At 36.8% G+C, this 16,963-nt stretch overlaps 1 protein-coding gene across 3 annotated transcripts in view; it reads left to right on the forward strand.

The window, feature by feature from the left end:
- The window catches only part of TTC8 (tetratricopeptide repeat domain 8), a 51,560-nt gene that overhangs the window by 9,204 nt on the left and 25,393 nt on the right, over positions 1-16,963 (forward strand). For all 3 annotated transcript variants that reach the window (XR_014015310.1, XM_081227705.1, XM_081227706.1), the window contains exons 2-7: positions 6,728-6,848; positions 7,974-8,037; positions 8,152-8,311; positions 8,527-8,616; positions 10,978-11,022; positions 15,954-16,039. Coding sequence is in view for 2 of the 3 variants with exons in the window: in XM_081227705.1 (XP_081083831.1) it covers positions 6,728-6,848; positions 7,974-8,037; positions 8,152-8,311; positions 8,527-8,616; positions 10,978-11,022; positions 15,954-16,039 (566 nt within the window). In the remaining variant the exon portion in view is untranslated. The remainder of the gene's footprint in view (positions 1-6,727; positions 6,849-7,973; positions 8,038-8,151; positions 8,312-8,526; positions 8,617-10,977; positions 11,023-15,953; positions 16,040-16,963) is intronic.

Raw genomic sequence — 16,963 nt, forward strand, 5'->3', positions numbered from 1 at the left:
TTTAACCAATGCATTTCTATTTAATTTTGGACAGAAAAAAAGCCCTGAGTTTATCAGCACCTGGCCCTGATATATATTACATAGTCTATTTACAAAAATTTCTTGGAAGACATTGCAGTCAGAATTAATTTCTTATCCTTAGCCACTGATCCCATTATGTTTATGGGGAATAGAAGGGTTTATAGTATGTGGATTTTCTTCCTCCTCCTCCTCAAGTGATTAAAGTCTGAATGCTTTACCCACCATGAACTTGTTTTTGAATATAAAAATAGCTTCCTTGGTATAGTTGTAAAATTATTTTTAATTCCTGAGATACTGTGAATTCATTAAATATGTAAAGATCTCTTCTCTGTGCTCTAAATGAGGTAACAGTAATTAGAATTTTCTGGTCATAGAAAATTTAGCGCTCTTCAGTGGATAGGGTGTTACTTGTATAGAACTTGTGAGGGCACTTTTGGGGAAAGATTAAAGTTCATGTTTGGGTTTTTATTGAATGAGTTTGAGTCCACCTACAAATACTTGGTTGGTCATTAAGACTTTTAATTTTAGAAACTGTATTATCCTAAAAATGTTTACTACCTTCTTAATGCTTTCCAGGAACCAGATCCAGACTTGCCAGTTTCTCAGGTAAAGGTTTAGCTGCAACCTTTAGTTTAGAGAATAGTTTAATTACTATTGCTTAGTTGTTGCTATAGATTAGAAAATTTGCTGCCTATCTACTTTTGCTGTTATAAAATTAGCTATATCTACCAGTCATTCTGTAGATATAAACTATTACATTTCTAATACTTTGTGTCTATGGATGTAAAACTAGGGCACTCTACTCATTAAGACTTGTAGCTTAAATAGAAATGACCGATATTGACCTAGAGGATGAGAAAAATAAAGGCGGAGGCAAGGGGAGTCAGAGGCTTAGAAAGGGAGCCAAGATGTCAGGAGTGTCTGAAAAGACTGTGATGGATTGGATCATACGTCTTGAGTAAAGAGTAGGCCGACTCTGCTTGGGAAGGTCTTGTTTTTAGAGAGAGGTGCCTGCCACTGTGAGGAAGAAAAGACTTGGCCAGACAGCCACATCTACCAAATGAACTTTGTTAGAAATGGGAGGTGGCCAGAGAGACCTGCTAACTGGATGAGACAGTAGATGAGTGGAAAAGGAACCCAGGAAGAGGAGGTCTGGTTAGGGGGCCTCCTGGCCAGTGAAGCTTTTAGCCCAAGAGTGTTTCCAGTGAGTCTGGGAATAAGGAGAAGGGACGAGAGAGCTGTAAATCAGAGAACTTAAATATTGCCAGGGGTTTGCCCTGCCAAGCAAGCGTGAATTTTAAGTGTTTTTTAGATAAATAAACAATTTGAACCTCATGGGGTTTACATGTGTAATTATCAAACCTTTTAGAAGAAAGTAGTATACAAAATACTCTGATGGAGGCCTGTGTAGTTTCAAACAAACATGGTAAATAGGTTAAAATGTAGTACTCTGTTCTTTAAAAGGATGACATTCGTCATTGGAATGTTCATAATCATGATTTCCAAATTAATAGAGGGTGCATAACTATTTTTTGTATAATACATGTACAAGTCATAAGAATCACCTAAGGTATAAATAGAGTAAGTAATGTGCCTTTTGTTTTCAGTAATTTTGGAAGATTTTGATTGAAGTTAAAATTAAATTAAAACATCAATAATTTGCATTGTTGGTATGGTTTGAAAACTTTCAACGGTATTTGAAAGTTTCAAACCAGCACAGGGACTTCATGAAGGACCTGTATTTGATATTTCCTGCTCTGTTACTATAGACTTAATTGGATAGTGATCTAAAAGAATCAGAAGGGAACAAGGCTGACTGGATTCTTTTGAGCTCACTATTCACACCTTTTGCCTTTCCTCTTTTGCAGGTTTTTATCACTTCAAAATAAATGAGGCTTTACAATAACAATTCAACATTTTGTGCCTAAATTTTCATTTTCATAGAGTAGGCAGAGTGTCAAATGTTACTGATTCTCATGATGTCTAAATCAGGTTAGACAGACTGTTCTTTTGGTAGCTTTATTCTAAGAATAACTTAGTAAAATTGTTTCTTACGTGTCTTAAAAGGCCTTACATCGCCTTGCATTCTGTATTAAGAGGAACAAAACAGTGTAAACCTGTTTTACTCAGTCAGTAGAGTTTTAACCTTTTAATTTGTCTATTTTTATCACTAAAATTGGATTAACCTCACAGAAGGTAGTACAGGTAAGTCAGTATTTTCCTGATGTTAGCTGACAGATAGTTGCCTCAAGAGTAATGTCCTATATATAGACTAACTCAGCAGGTAAATGAGATGGGATTATGTTTCTCAGATAAAAAAGGAAATAATTGATGTGATGATTACTCATTTAGGTTGGGAGAATCTATGCTTTTCCCTTAAAAAAATTCCTAAGCATCTATTATTTTTATCGATTTTATAGGACTTCCAATACGTAGGTATTCAAATTTATCTACATAAACTGCATGACCCTGTCATTTATTAACAACTTAAGTATTTCTGATAAAAAACAATTTATAGTTTTATTCAGATTCAAGTGGCAGTGTAGGGTTACCAATTTGCTTTGTTATGCATTTTATTTTATTTTTTAAAATTTTTATTGGAGTATAGTTGATTTACAATATTATATGCATTTTATTTTAATCACTGATTAGTTTCGAACTTAAAAAAAATTTAAACAGGCAGAGGAATTTAGGGCTGTAAAACATGCTTGGCTTGCCTCCAAAATAAAATGTTTTCATTAAAATTCCAAGAAGTGTTCCTGTTGCCCAGAGCAGTTCTTTGAATACAATCTGATGTTTAATCAAGCAGTGATACATGATTTTCAAGGTCATTTTTTGTTAGGATAGAAGGAGGAAAGTCAGGAAAATTAATATTCTCAAATACTGATGAAATTTAAAATTAAGTAATGGTGCAAGTAGATCTTATTGCAGATCTTTAAATATCAGAAATTCACATCATTATTTCTACTTCTTTTTTTTTTTTTTTTTTTTTTTTTCTTTTTGGCGGTATGCGGGCCTCTCACTGTTGTGGCCTCTCCCGTTGCGGAGCACAGGCTCCGGATGCGCAGGCCCAGTGGCCATGGCTCACGGGCCCAGCCGCTCCGCAGCATATGGGATCCTCCCAGACCGGGGCACGAACCCGCGTCCCCTGCATCGGCAGGCGGACTCTCAACCACTGCGCCACCAGGGAGGCCCCTATTTCTACTTCTTAATAATGAGGTTTTAGAAACTGAAACAAATATAGATTTACCTTTTTGAAAAAGTGAGTTCTTATGGAATAAAATTAAAAAAAAAAGATCTTCCTATTTGGCTTCTGAAGCATATATTCATTTGGTTGGGAGGGAATAGTGGATTTACATTCCTACGTTTTGCTTAGCCTGATGTAAAATAATTTGCACCTTCTTAATAATAGAGGGGTTAGTAGAAGGATAGAAGTCAGGAAGCATGATGGATTGGACTATGAGATAACAGAATGGGTATGAAAATAGTTTAAAAAATATGTGCATGGGTAATTAATATCCAACTGTATAAATGATACTGTAATAATAAAAACTTGACTTTTAGAGAGTCAATTTAACTAGGACTCCAAATCATACTCCTGAAGCTTTATTAGCTCCTCATCATGGCATACAGGTGGCATACAGGATCCCTCACTGGCCCCTGCCTTTTTCTCCAGCTTCTTCTCAAGCAGCTTCTCCTCAGCTGAACCTGATACTTCTACCACACTCTTGTTTCTCCATATGAGCCCTCAAGCTGGCCTTCCTGTGCCCTATGCGCTCTACCTGGCACGCACTCTCCTGTCTTGGCCGTGGGGCAAACTCTCCTCCTTTACCTTTTCTTCCACCCCAAGGCAGCTGCGTGCCTTTCTTTGTCCTTCTATAGCATGTTCCAGGTTTTCGTTTTTACACTTTCCCCATAACACTGAAATTCTTATGAGCTAGAACTTGGGCTGTGACTTGCTCATCTCTGTTCCCAGGACCCGGCATGCAGTAGGTGCTCCCTGGGAATATGGGAATGAACTAGTGAAACCCACATCCTGCTTTACTGTGTGAACAGAAAATGCTGCCGTCCTTCCTCCTGTCCACCAGAGGTGCTCAGCAAAGAATATGGCCTTTTGAAAAATTAAAGCCATCAGATACTTGCAGGGCAATAGGAATTGTGAGGACTTAAATCAGGATTACTGGGCTTCCCTGGTGGCGCAGTGGTTGAGAGTCCGCCTGCCAATGCAGGGGACACGGGTTCGTGCCCCGGTCTGGGAGGATCCCGCGTGCCGCGGACTGGCTGGGCCCGTGAGCCATGGCCGCTGAGCCTGCGCATCCAGAGCCTGTGCTCCGCAATGGGAGAGGCCACAACAGTGAGAGGCCCGCGTACCGCAAAAAAAAAAAAAAAAAGAAAAGAAAAAAAATCAGGATTACTTATTTCCATCTTTAAAGTTAAATTAAACCGTTAGTCCAAGCCGGTGACCAGTGACGACTTCCTTGACCCCTGAGAAGAGCTGTATCAATCTGGCAAGTTTCCTAATCTTTGGTGGCTCCCACAGTTAGATGCAGTTCCAATTGGAACTGACTTTTTTAACAAACAAATTAGTTCTTTGGGTCCATATTCTTCTCATTCAATTGGGTTAAATTTACACATAACGTTTGAAATATTTTATTCTAAGTTATCTGTTAAGAATTCAGTAAACCTCAACCAGAAAAGTATAAGACAAAACCCCAATAATCTAATCAAATGTAATTTCACTTGAGGAACCTAAATATATGAAGACAGCCTTCTTCCCCACCCCCCCTTGGTAGACTGTCTCTGTGATGACAAGCTCTGTGAACAGCTGATATTATATACATATATATTTTTTTCATTTCAACTTTATTTTTTTAATTTATTTTTTTATACAGCAGGTTCTTATTAGTTATCCATTCTATACACATTAGTTGTATATATGTCAATCCCAATCTCCCAATTCATCCCACCACCACCCCTCCCCCCGCCACTTTCCCCCCTTGGTGTCCATACGTTTGTTCTCTACATCTGTGTCTCTATTTCTGCCCTGCACATTCAATCCCCTCTTGGCATCTGCTTCTGGGAGGACCTGGACTCACACAGGGGAGATAATGCCTCATGGTGAGGACCAAAGGCAACAATGTAATTTCCTTTTGTTCCCATTAAAAGGAAAGCATGAAGACTTTTAAAAATTCTTTTTCTTTAAAAATTTTTAAAAATATACATTCCAATTACTTTAGCCCACAAAAGGATCTCTGCCTTCTAATTCTTGTAAAACCATTTTCCATGTAGCACATTTGTCACATATCATGCATTGCTTTGCCTTGTTATTTAATCCAGTAGGTGATATGTTCAGGAAAATAGGGATCCATGTTTTTATCTTCTCGCATTTCCTTCTCAGAACCTAGCCCAGTGCTACGTAGTAGGAGGTGCTCAATCAATACACGCTGATGATTCAGTGCATCTCGATATCCTTATGTGAGGACTCTCTGGTCCTCTTGTAGCCTCCATCTGCTCCTCCCTCGGTCCCTTGCCTTCATGCAGCATGCTTCACAGTCAGATTCCTAGTATGATGAGGCCTGACCCCTTTCCAGATTTCCCTTGCTGCTGCTTCCCCTGTAGGATAGAGTCGGTCCTATGCTTCTGCCTCAAGGGTTGCCTTCTCCCCAAATCTGCCACAGGACACCAAGCTTTATTTGCTCTCTGCTTCTATTGAAGCAGAAAGGTAAACTTTTCTGGTAAAGCAGTTTTAAATAGTTAACAAGGTATTTAATTGTGCACACCTTTACGTCTAATTTCTCAGGGTAAAGCAAAGCTGATAAGATATTTTCTAGGTTCCTTAATTACCTTTCCATTTTTTCCCCCACTTTCTAGCAGGTTTACTAGCGGATCTACTGGCTAGATCACAGAGCAACCAAGCTTGTGTTGATTAGTTATTGGGAAGTGGGAAAAATTGATCCTAGTTCAAGTCAACATTTTTGGAATACCTATTGTGTTCACAAACCATAGGTGTTATGGAAAATTCAAAAGTGAACAAGGTAAAAAAGCTTGTGTTCTGGGGGAAGGGAGGGCAAACATATGCCCAAATAATTATAGTGTTGGTTGAATATGGTAAGTACATAATAATAGAAGTATAAAAGAAAGTGCTTTATAAGAAAGACAAGAGGGAAGTAGGTTCAGAGTTAAACTATCAAGGAAGTCTTCACAAAGGACTTGGCCCTGAAGGAGGAAGACAGAAAGAACACATAGTTGCAACTTTACTCATTTGTTTTCAAATTATTATTCTAGTAAAATTTTCTATAAAGATCTTCTTTAAAAAAAAAAAAAAAGCCAAGGCAGCTGAGCCTGCGCTTCCGGAGCCTGTGCTCCGCAACGGGAGAGGCCACAACAGTGAGAGGCCTGCGTACCGCAAAAAAAAAAAAAAAAAGATCTTCTTTCACTTATAAAAAGGCATGTTAGAAGACTACTAGGTAATTACCACACTTTTGTTTACTAGGTAATTGATACGTTGGTTGTTTCTTGATTAATAATGACCTTGCCTTCTTGTATTAGTTCCTGGACATAGCCCTTTAAATTAGTATCATGCATTAAGTGTGGTAAACATGTTTGATAAAAAATTAGCTAATAATAAAGGATGGCTGACTTCTATAGGCTATGCACTACTTCTAATGCAATTTAAGATATGCTTTATCTTATCTATGCTGTTTAGGCAGCCTGGATTTTAAAAGCACGAGCACTAACTGAAATGGTGTACATAGATGAAGTTGACGTAGATCAGGAAGGAATTGCAGAAATGATACTGGATGAAAATGCTATTGCTCAGGTTCCACGTAAGTACTGGTTTTTCAGTGAAGTAAATGAAAAGCCATTAGGAGGAGGAATACTCTCTATGTGTACTTTTTTAATAATAAAAATAAGACATATACATGAAACACATGTATGCATGAAAAAATATTACCTCTATTCTGCCTTATAGTACAAAGACACAATTTAATTATATTATCTTAAACTTAAGGTGTGAGATTGATGTATAACTGTTCTTCAGTAGAAGCTATATTATGCATTTTAAAATATTTTATAAAAACGCATTCTATCTGAACTGCTTATCTAATATATCAAAGATTGTTTATCTGAGAGTCTAAACACAGGAAGCATCCAAACAACAGAAATGTTCTAAAAAAATGATAATTTGAAAACATCACTTCATTGTAATAATTGAAGATGATTTGCTCTAATGCATGATGTGAGGTGATGGAGTGATTTGCTAGGCAGTGAATGTCCATCAGGATTGTCACAATGGCCTAGTCCCAGCTTGCAGGTGTGCTGCTGTGAATGGTATTGGATGATTACCATGACGTATGGTATCTTGCTGGTAATTTGTTAGTTGTGACAGTTATCAGTCATTTATATATGTATGGAAGGTAATAGCTGTTTAATGCTTCAGTGGAAATTGAGAAAAAAAGCACATATGTGTCATGTTAAGATGTCTTTTTTCCCTATCATTTTGCTCTTTTGGAGTTAAAATATCTAAATTCTAGATATTGGGGGTAAATGATCTTTTATTGGGAGAAAAAGTTTGTATGAAAATAAATAAATAAATAAACTATGAGTATAGAACTGTCATTTTGATGTGTTGGAGCTTTGGAGCCTGCCTGTCTTGAGTTTGAATGCTGGCTCTACTAACAGGTTGACCTGTTTACTTAAATCTCTAAGCCTTTGCTAAATGGGTTAGTACTACCTACCTTACAGAATTAGTGTGGAGATTAAATGTAATAACAAAAGTAACATGATAGGTACTCAATAAATATTAATCTCAAACACATTTTTCTAGATACATTTCCTGTTACTAATGTCTTTTTCACCAGGCTAGCACATTTGTGAAAATTGCGTTAGTGGACAGTTTTTAACAGATCAATAAATAATATACAAATTGAATTCGCCATCTCATCTTATAGGTCCTGGAACATCTCTGAAACTCCCTGGAACTAATCAGACAGGAGGGCCTAGCCCAGCTGTCAGGTATGTTCAGTATACTCCTATTTCATTCCCTTTGCCACTAAATATTGACCAGGCTTCATGAGAATCTTCCTTTATTGATCTTCTTTGTATTTTAACAATTTACAATCTTCACAGGCCGATCACTCAAGCTGGAAGACCCATTACAGGTTTCCTTAGACCCAGCACACAAAGTGGAAGGCCAGGCACTATGGAACAGGCCATCAGAACACCCAGAACTGCCTACACAGCTCGCCCTATCACCAGCTCATCTGGAAGATTTGTCAGGCTGGGAACGGTAAATTCTGTCAGCTTTACCATAGCCTTGTATGACCAAAGTAATTTATGTTATGTTAATCATTTTTCACTATTTTTATAGTAGAGAATTATAGGGAAAATTTTTGAAGGTGATTCTTTTTACTTGTGTTGGCTTTATAATTTTATGCACATTAAACTCAATTTGTGTTTCAAGAGAAAGTTTCAGATTTCTTGTTCTATCATTTTTCCCTATAGGCTTCCATGCTTACAAGTCCTGATGGACCTTTTATAAATTTATCTAGACTGAATTTAACAAAATATGCCCAGAAACCTAAATTGGCAAAGGTATGTACTTAAAATTATTTTATGTTATGAAGTAATGTTCAAACTGTTATCATAACATTGCAGGAAATGGATAAAAATTTGTGAAGAAAAGACCTTGTCTTGATTGAAATGGAAATGTTTAATTATTCTAATATCTAAAATTTCTCTTAGTATTGAGTTAAGGAAAGTCAACCAGAAATAAAGCATATATACCATTATAATAGGAAATTCTTTTTCTCCTAATAAAGAACAGCAATTTATAACAAAGAAAGCAGATGTGGAGCACCATCTTTGGGTAATGAAGTTTAGGAGATCATCTGTATGTGTGTGTATTTTTCTTTTTCAGCTTGGACTATTCTCAGAAAAATAATTTTCTATCCTTGTAGGATTTTAGAACTGTCAAAAAGAAGATAAAAAAATGTTCTCTTTCTAATTAGTAATTAATCAGGCATCTCAATAAGGATTACTTGAGCCAGACAGCAGCAAGCCAACTACATTAGTACTTCTAACTATTAAATACTCCTCTAAATTAAAGAGAAACTGAGAGTGAGAGAAAAAGTGATAAGAGAGTGAGAAGGGAGAGGGAGAGAAAGGAGGATGTTCGTGACCTTTCCAGTATAGAAAAGTTTGGAGGTGAGCATGGAATAATTCAGAGCCAGGAGCAGTTAGCTTCTGGAAACTGGTGTAAGCCTAGCTCAGGTTTTTAGCTGTAATCTCTATGAATTCTGTGCATGAGTGCTGAGCTCATTCCTATTATCAGTTCTACTGGCGTTTAACATATTTAGTAAATATTAAACATTCTAGGGAAAATGAAAAAGGACACTAGCCATACAGACTTGAAATTTAAATCAGGAAAAGGAATGCCAGTTGGCAAACAAGGAATCAGACTATAATAATGCCAGTGATGTTTTTCTTAATTTCTTATTTGATAGCAACCCAGTCAACTTCATTTAGCAAAATCATAAAGTTTTACTTATTTCCCTTTCCTTTATGAGGAATATCTGATTCCTTATCTTTTGGGGCCATTTATTTGAGGTGACTGAATGGCTACTTAATACCATTGTTGTTTTCTAACCAGGGAGTATAGTCAGTAGAGGCATTTCCCTCAAATTAGGATGCTTCCAGGACAGACCTGGTCTATGTTACCAGATTTAGACAAACTAGATTTTTCACTTATTTAGTGTGTTGTAGAAATAATGCCAGGTTTCTTTGTCTTTGGTCCCCAACTTGCCTTGACTTATCAGGACTCATTTCTAATATTGGCATATTGCTTGGGGTGGCTGGTGACTCCTTGACACTGTCTTAGGTGTTATAATATCCTTTTCATGACAGTGGTAACACCAACTGCTCTCATAACTTTTTTTTTTTAATTTATTTATTTTTGCTGTGTTGGGTCTTTGTTTCTGTGCGAGGGCTTTCTCTAGTTGTGGCGAGCGGGTGCCACTCTTCATCGTGGTGCGCGGGCCTCTCACTGTTGTGGCCTGTCTTGTTGTGGAGCACAAGCTCCAGACGCGCAGGCTCAGTAGTTGTGGCTCACGGGCCTAGTTGCTCTGCGGCATGTGGGATCTTCCCAGAACAGGGCTCGAACCCGTGTCCCCTGCATTGGCAGGCAGATTCTCAACCACTGCGCCACCAGGGAAGCCCACTTTTTTTTTTTTAAATAAGAGAACAAATGGAGGATTAGGAATAGTTTTCTAAAGAGGGCCTCATCCTGATTTCTTTTTTCTTTTTTTTGGTTGCCTTCAAGTCATCTCTGTTAATAATCTTGATATCTTTCAGGGGTGCTAGCCTCTTTGCAAGTATAAAATAATGGTATTATGGACAAATGTAGTACCACCAAGAGGTAGTCCGGTAAATGCTTATTTATCCAGATAGGTTGGGAGCAGTATTAGAATAATGATTCTCAGCCCTGGCTGCACATAGAGGCATCTGCATATTAAGGAAAAACACCCTACTTTACAGTTAAACTCTACTTTGTTTCAGAAAGAACTTCCAGATTTTCCCATGTCTAAAGTGTCATTATTAATATCATAATCACTGTACAATACATGCAGTTTTATGACAGTCCTAAAGTTGGTCTTTTCATTTGTCTCTTTCTGATAAAATAGTATGTGTAATATGAAAAAAATTGTTGAATTATTTGAGAGTTCCAGTTCTTATTCTGTGAAAACAGGAATCAGTTATAAGTAGCCTTATTTTAAAATGAATGGTTGTAACAAATGATGGATAGACCCGTTACTTATAAATCCCAGGCACTTTAGAGTACTTTGTTATTTTGGTTCAATCTAGCTGCTGTCAAAATGGCCTTTGAGTTTTGATATAACAATAAAGTACCTTTGTTAAAATAAAATCTAATGTATTTTTTGCATTTTTTCTTCACAGGCTTTGTTTGAATATATCTTTCATCATGAAAATGATGTTAAGACTGTAAGTTTTGAATTTGCACTATTTTTTAATGTGATTTTTTTGACTTTGGGGATTTAGATTCTGAAATGTTCTATTTCTTACCTTATAAACAGATGGAATTATGAAGATTGGAGAATTACTGATACTTTCAAATCCACTGTCAGTTTCAATAGGAAACTTTGTATAACTGTAGAGGTTGTAAGACTGGTGCCTGATCCATAGAGTAGTAGATCTCCATTAAAGGGCAAGATATAGATAATTGAGAATGCTGCGTAGTATGTTTGTGTTAAAGTTTATTTTTTATACTAATAGTTAGCATTGTTGATCCATTTTCTTCTTTGGTCCATATAGTGATTATAGGTTTAATAATACAGGTATTTCTGGTCTCTTTGTAGTGTTCCCCATCTCCTCCCCTTTAACATTTTATGATAGAAAATTTCAAACATGTGCAAGTGGAGAGTATAATGAGCCGGTATCAACCATCACCCAGCTTCAACAATAATCAATAATCAGTCATCTTAGTAGCCTTTCAACAGAGAATTTTAAGGTTACATGCTCAGGACTTCTCCATTTGTGTCATTTTTCAACATGCTAATATGCAAATGAGCAGTAACTTCACAAATCTTGTCCAGTCAAATGTAGTTAATTCTACAGTGTCTAATGATAATATTTTCTGTCATTTTCTTTTTTTTTTTTTTTTTTTTCTCTTTTTGCGGTATGCGGGCCTCTCACTGTTGTGGCCTCTCCCGTTGCGGAGCACAGGCTCCGGATGCGCAGGCCCAGCGGCCATGGCTCATGGGCCCAGCCGCTCCGCGGCATATGGGATCCTCCCAGACCGGGGCACGAACCCGTATCCCCTGCATCGGCAGGCGGACTCTCAACCACTGCGCCACCAGGGAGGCCCTGTCATTTTCTTATTCAAGGAAAAAACCTTATATATTAAGGAAGACAAAAGCATTTTTCTCAATTGTGTTTTCTATGTGTCAACCATTATGCTATGTACTAGGAAAACTAATAAAAATATGATATTTGTTCCTGCCTCTACAAGCCATGTAATCTAGCTGAGGAGATAAAATTGACATAATGAAACAGTTAAAAAGGTAATTGCCGGAATGTGAAATTGTTACTGAAGACCAAGGGGAAAAATCAGGGGATAATATTAGTAAAAATCCATAAAATCAGCAGGATTTTTTGGAAAGAGAGGGAAAAAATGTAAAAGAAGGGTAAAAACATGAGCAAGGTATGGAGAGAGAAATAAATAAACCATATTCTCAAAAGTGGTGGTGTCAAAGAGACGTTTTAGAGAAAGAAATGACAGAACGTGATGCTAGATTTGGTATGAGAGACAAAGGAAAGACACAGCTCAAACTTGCCTCTTAAAGATGCTGTAAGAATGACTGTTTTACTAACAGAAATGGGATTATTAGGGAAGGACGTCAGTTTGTAAAGAAGCTGAATAATTCACTTGAAGGCATTTTTAGTTTGAAATTGTGAAAGGCTATCCAAGTGGAGATGTCACTGCATGTATTGGAAGCTGTGCCACTAAAATGTAGGGGGGCCTGGGCCAGATACACAGAGTATGGGAGTTATCGATAATGAAGTGATAATGGATGCGGTCACATCGAGAAAAGAGAAAACTAAGGTTGGGGCAACTGAGAAACCATGCACATTTCTGTAAATAAAAGTCAGTACATGCCATTTTCACTCAATACAAAGCTGGTCAGAGGGTTTCAGGGTGATGTATAAAATCATGTAGTTACACTGTCATTAAAAAGAAACATTCAAATAGCATCCCATTTTATAAATGAGTAAATATTTGTAATTACTGGAGTATCATAAAGCTATATCCTGACTTTTTGAAGATTAATTCATTTATTGCAGAGACGTTTATTCTTTCATCCAACATATTTTGAGCCACTACAATGTGCCAGGCACTGTTCTAGGCCCTGAGATTACAGAGTGAAGCAAGCAGACAAAATCTCTGCTCTTTTGGAGATTACGTTCCAGTTGGGCAAGGAATAGAGACAGTTAGCAAACATAAAAATATATAACATGTCATGGGATAAGCAGTATAAAAATAAAGCAAGGAAACCAGGTAAGAGAATAGATGACATGGGGGAAGATGTCCTTTTATATGGGCTGGGAGGTGGTCAGTGAAGTCCACTCTGAAAAGACACTTAAACAGAGACCTGTATGAAGGGATACAAACCATATGGTTAGGTGGAGGAAGAGCACGTAAATCAGAGAGAAATTTAACTGCAAGGGCCCTGAATATTAGCATTCTTGGATTGTTTAAGGAACAGTGAGGAGGCCACTGTGGCTGGAGTGAGGTCTTTGAAGGGGAAGAGTTGTAGGCAATGGGTTTAGAAAGTTGACAGATCATATGCGGTTTATAGGTCATGGTGATGATGTCTTTATTCCTCTTGAAGATGTTGTTCTGCATCTTGGCATTTACATAATTTTGTTGAGGAATGTTGTTTTTTCAGCCACATTGAAAAAAATAGAATTTGTTCTATGGAAAACTGTATTTCTGCCTTTGAGTTCTTAATAGCTTCCTCCCTTCCTCTCCCTCCTTGGGGCAGTATTGGCAATATTGACAAACTGAAGGGGCATGTGGGTTGGTGATTCTGGAATCTTTATTTCCATATGCTCTTTAATTTCGTCATGCTGAAGTTGTCGCAACTCTAACAATAGTGAATGGATGACTTTTTTAAACTTTAGAGGTTGGAGCACTATTACTTAGGAAGGTCACTGGGACGCCCAGTTGGATGTATTCACAAACATGTTGTCGAGATCTGCCAAGGTTCCCTGTTCTTATGGACTTTTATAAACTTACGCCTTTTATTTATGACCTTCTAGGTCTTTATTAATATCTAGATATCGGATTGATTGACTTATTCAAAGATCCTTAAATATAAGTATATAGTAATTTATTTTAAAAAACCGGGGAAGACTTTAAAGAAATATAGCTCTCTGTAACCTCTTTAAAATTTTAAAATGTTAATAGCTTTTAATTATGAATCTTATTACTATGACAGTTTTGTTTGGTTCTTAAGTTATTTTCAACCTAAGTCAGAAGTAAAGAATAGAATTAATTCAGTCAACAAATAATTCTTGAGGGCCTCTTAACCGCACAGTGACATTGCAGAACAACAGAGATGTGTTAAAAAGTGGATGCCTGTCCTCAGGGAATTTAGAGTCCATTTGAAATAGTCACAAGTGGTTTTGTCTAGTGCAGCCCCAGTCTTCAAATGAAGAGTGATCATTAATATGTAATTTTTTAAGCCATTTTTATTCTACATAAGTAATCATATTAATTTCCTTAATTAGTTTAGACAAACATGTGGGTCCTACATAGGAACCATATCTGAAAGCAAAATCAGCAGCCTGTAATCAGCACTAAGTCTAATCTTGGAAAAATTGGAGTGTGTAAAAAAAATTTAGAATGACATTTTTCTGAAAAATAGAGGTCTGTTATATTAAACATGAAAATGAATCTGATCTATTTGCTGGAACAGGTCTTTTAAAGGATTAAGTTAAAATGAATATATTCAGATATTTACAATTTACTCCTGAACTGAGCTGATTGAAATATGGTTTTCTGGTATTTCCAGAGATAATGATAATTGAAATTATACTTTTTTTCTTCATTTTTCACTTCCATTTTTACCTCTTGCTTGGGGAAAAAAAGAAAAATAAGCATATGAACATAGTGTGTAGCGTGTTTTTAATTTCCATAGCTTTCAAGTAGAGGTGTTGATTTTTCAAGTCCATTAGAACCTCAGCAGGGTGACACCATTCCTTTATAAATAGTTTGCATATTTAGAAGTCTCCCCTGGAGCGAGGGAAGATGGGGAACACAAGGAAATGTATTTATTTTGCAGTAGGAGATTCAAGGAGCTCTTCTGGCATTCATTTCAGAAAAGAGTTAATATTAAGAAATGGGCAATAATATGGGATGCATTCTGAGATTATAGAACTGAAAATCTAAGAGTTACTTTAACTGAGCTGTTGGATATCATCATGATGTTAACACTGACTAAAGAATAAAAGGTTTTCAACCCTAAGAGAAAGAATAACAAGTATTATTAAAAAATCAGGATTCTTTTAAAACTAATAACCTGAATTTTTATTCACCAAATCTTTATATGAGCTTCAGATTTCTGTGAGCTTTAAATTTGTATAAAGATTGATTTGCTTTCCTCTTTGTCCAAATGGTTTCTACTTTTTTGGTATAGGATCCTAATTCCTAATGAGATGTCTCTTGTCTGAGCTTAAATAATCACTAGAAGGAACAAACTAGAAGACGTTAGAGAGAAAGGGATAAACACATGTAAAATACAAAAGCAACTAAGAAGATCTTTTTTAGTCTGCAGTGAAGGAAAGTCTGACCTTTAGAATTACTGGCATGTAAGCTAATGTCAGAATAATGGAATGATGGTTGTTAAAAGACGGCAGTTACCCAAGTACCCCAGCTCCTTTCACTCTTCTTCATGACCCTGTTTTCAAACCTTTTTCTATCTGCATACTTGATCTTTCTCTATTTCTCTACACCTGTCTTTAAAGTGGGGCCTGTAGTTGGGCCTGCCTTACATGGTAACGGCTTGACTCCCACTGGGTTTGGAGGCATTTTGGTTGGGAGAGGGTAAAAACTTACGGATTTTTAAATACCATTTTCGTACCTTGTATATTAAAATTGTATTCAAATAGACTGTACATCTGCTTCCTTTTGATCACTGTTTACTTCTCATCTGCTGTCAGTCCTCTGGTCTGGAACTGATTATTTAGGGAAGATTGGTGGGGCCATCTGGAGACGTGAGCAACTTGAGTTTCTGTCTGATTTCTAATGCATGTTTTGATTGATGCTAATTATATGGTTTATTTCATTATTTTTTGTTTCTGTTTATTGTTAGAAAAGAAAATCCTAATCTAAAATGAATTGTTTTTCAAAGGCTTTGGATTTGGCTGCCCTTTCCACAGAGCATTCTCAGTACAAGGACTGGTGGTGGAAAGTGCAGATTGGAAAATGTTACTACAGGTAAAATTTTGATTATTTGGAAAAGGCTTAGAAGCAGCAACATATTTTAGAGTCTCAAATCTGGTAACCTTTTCTGGGGGATAGATTTCCTCATGAAGAAATGAGAACTGTGTCTTTGGCTTACGTGAGGAAGCATTTACTTAGCAATCACATGATGGCACTAAGAACTGACACCTTTAGAACAGTAAAATTTTAGAGCTGGTAAGGGGAAACTTTGAGACCGTCACATCCCACACTCCTTTTCAGATGAGGAATCTGAGGCCAGAGAGAGGTTGTGATTTGCATCAGGAACTAGTCAGTAACAGACCTGGGACTAGAATCTAGTCTGTTGGTTCTCACTCCACTCCTCTTGGCTCTCAAGTCTTTCCTCCCTCCCTCCCTCCCTCCCTCCCTCCTTCCTTCCTTCTTAATTTTTATTGGAGTATAGTTGATTTACAATGTTGTGTTAGTTTCAAGTGTGCAGCAAAGTGAATCAGTTATACATACACATATATCCACTTTTTTTTTTTAGATTCTTTCCCCATCAAGTTTTTATTTCTACTGATACCTCACATCTGTAAAGTGCTTTATAGTTGAGATAGCTTGTCCACACATTACATTATCTCACTTAAATCTTACGGCACTTTGGATATAGTTGCTATTATTAGCCCTTTGTCCAGATGAGAGAAATTGAGCCTCAGAAAGATAAAGTGGCTTTCCCAAATTCATGTAGCTAGTATGTGGCAGAACGAGAATGTGAGCTCAGCTTTCTGATGCCAGTTCTTTTACTATTTGCACAATCCCATGGTGTTTCTCTAGGATCTAAATAGTCTTACACTAATTCACTTAATGTTTAAACACATTTTTAAGCAAATTAATTGAGAGATAAAAAAAGTTATAATAATTTATGAATATTATATAGCAACTGGTAAATAGGATCTGAAA

This window comes from Mesoplodon bidens (assembly GCF_964165515.1).
Source record: "Mesoplodon bidens genome assembly, chromosome: 3".
In the NCBI taxonomy this organism is placed as follows: Eukaryota; Metazoa; Chordata; class Mammalia; order Artiodactyla; family Ziphiidae; genus Mesoplodon; species Mesoplodon bidens.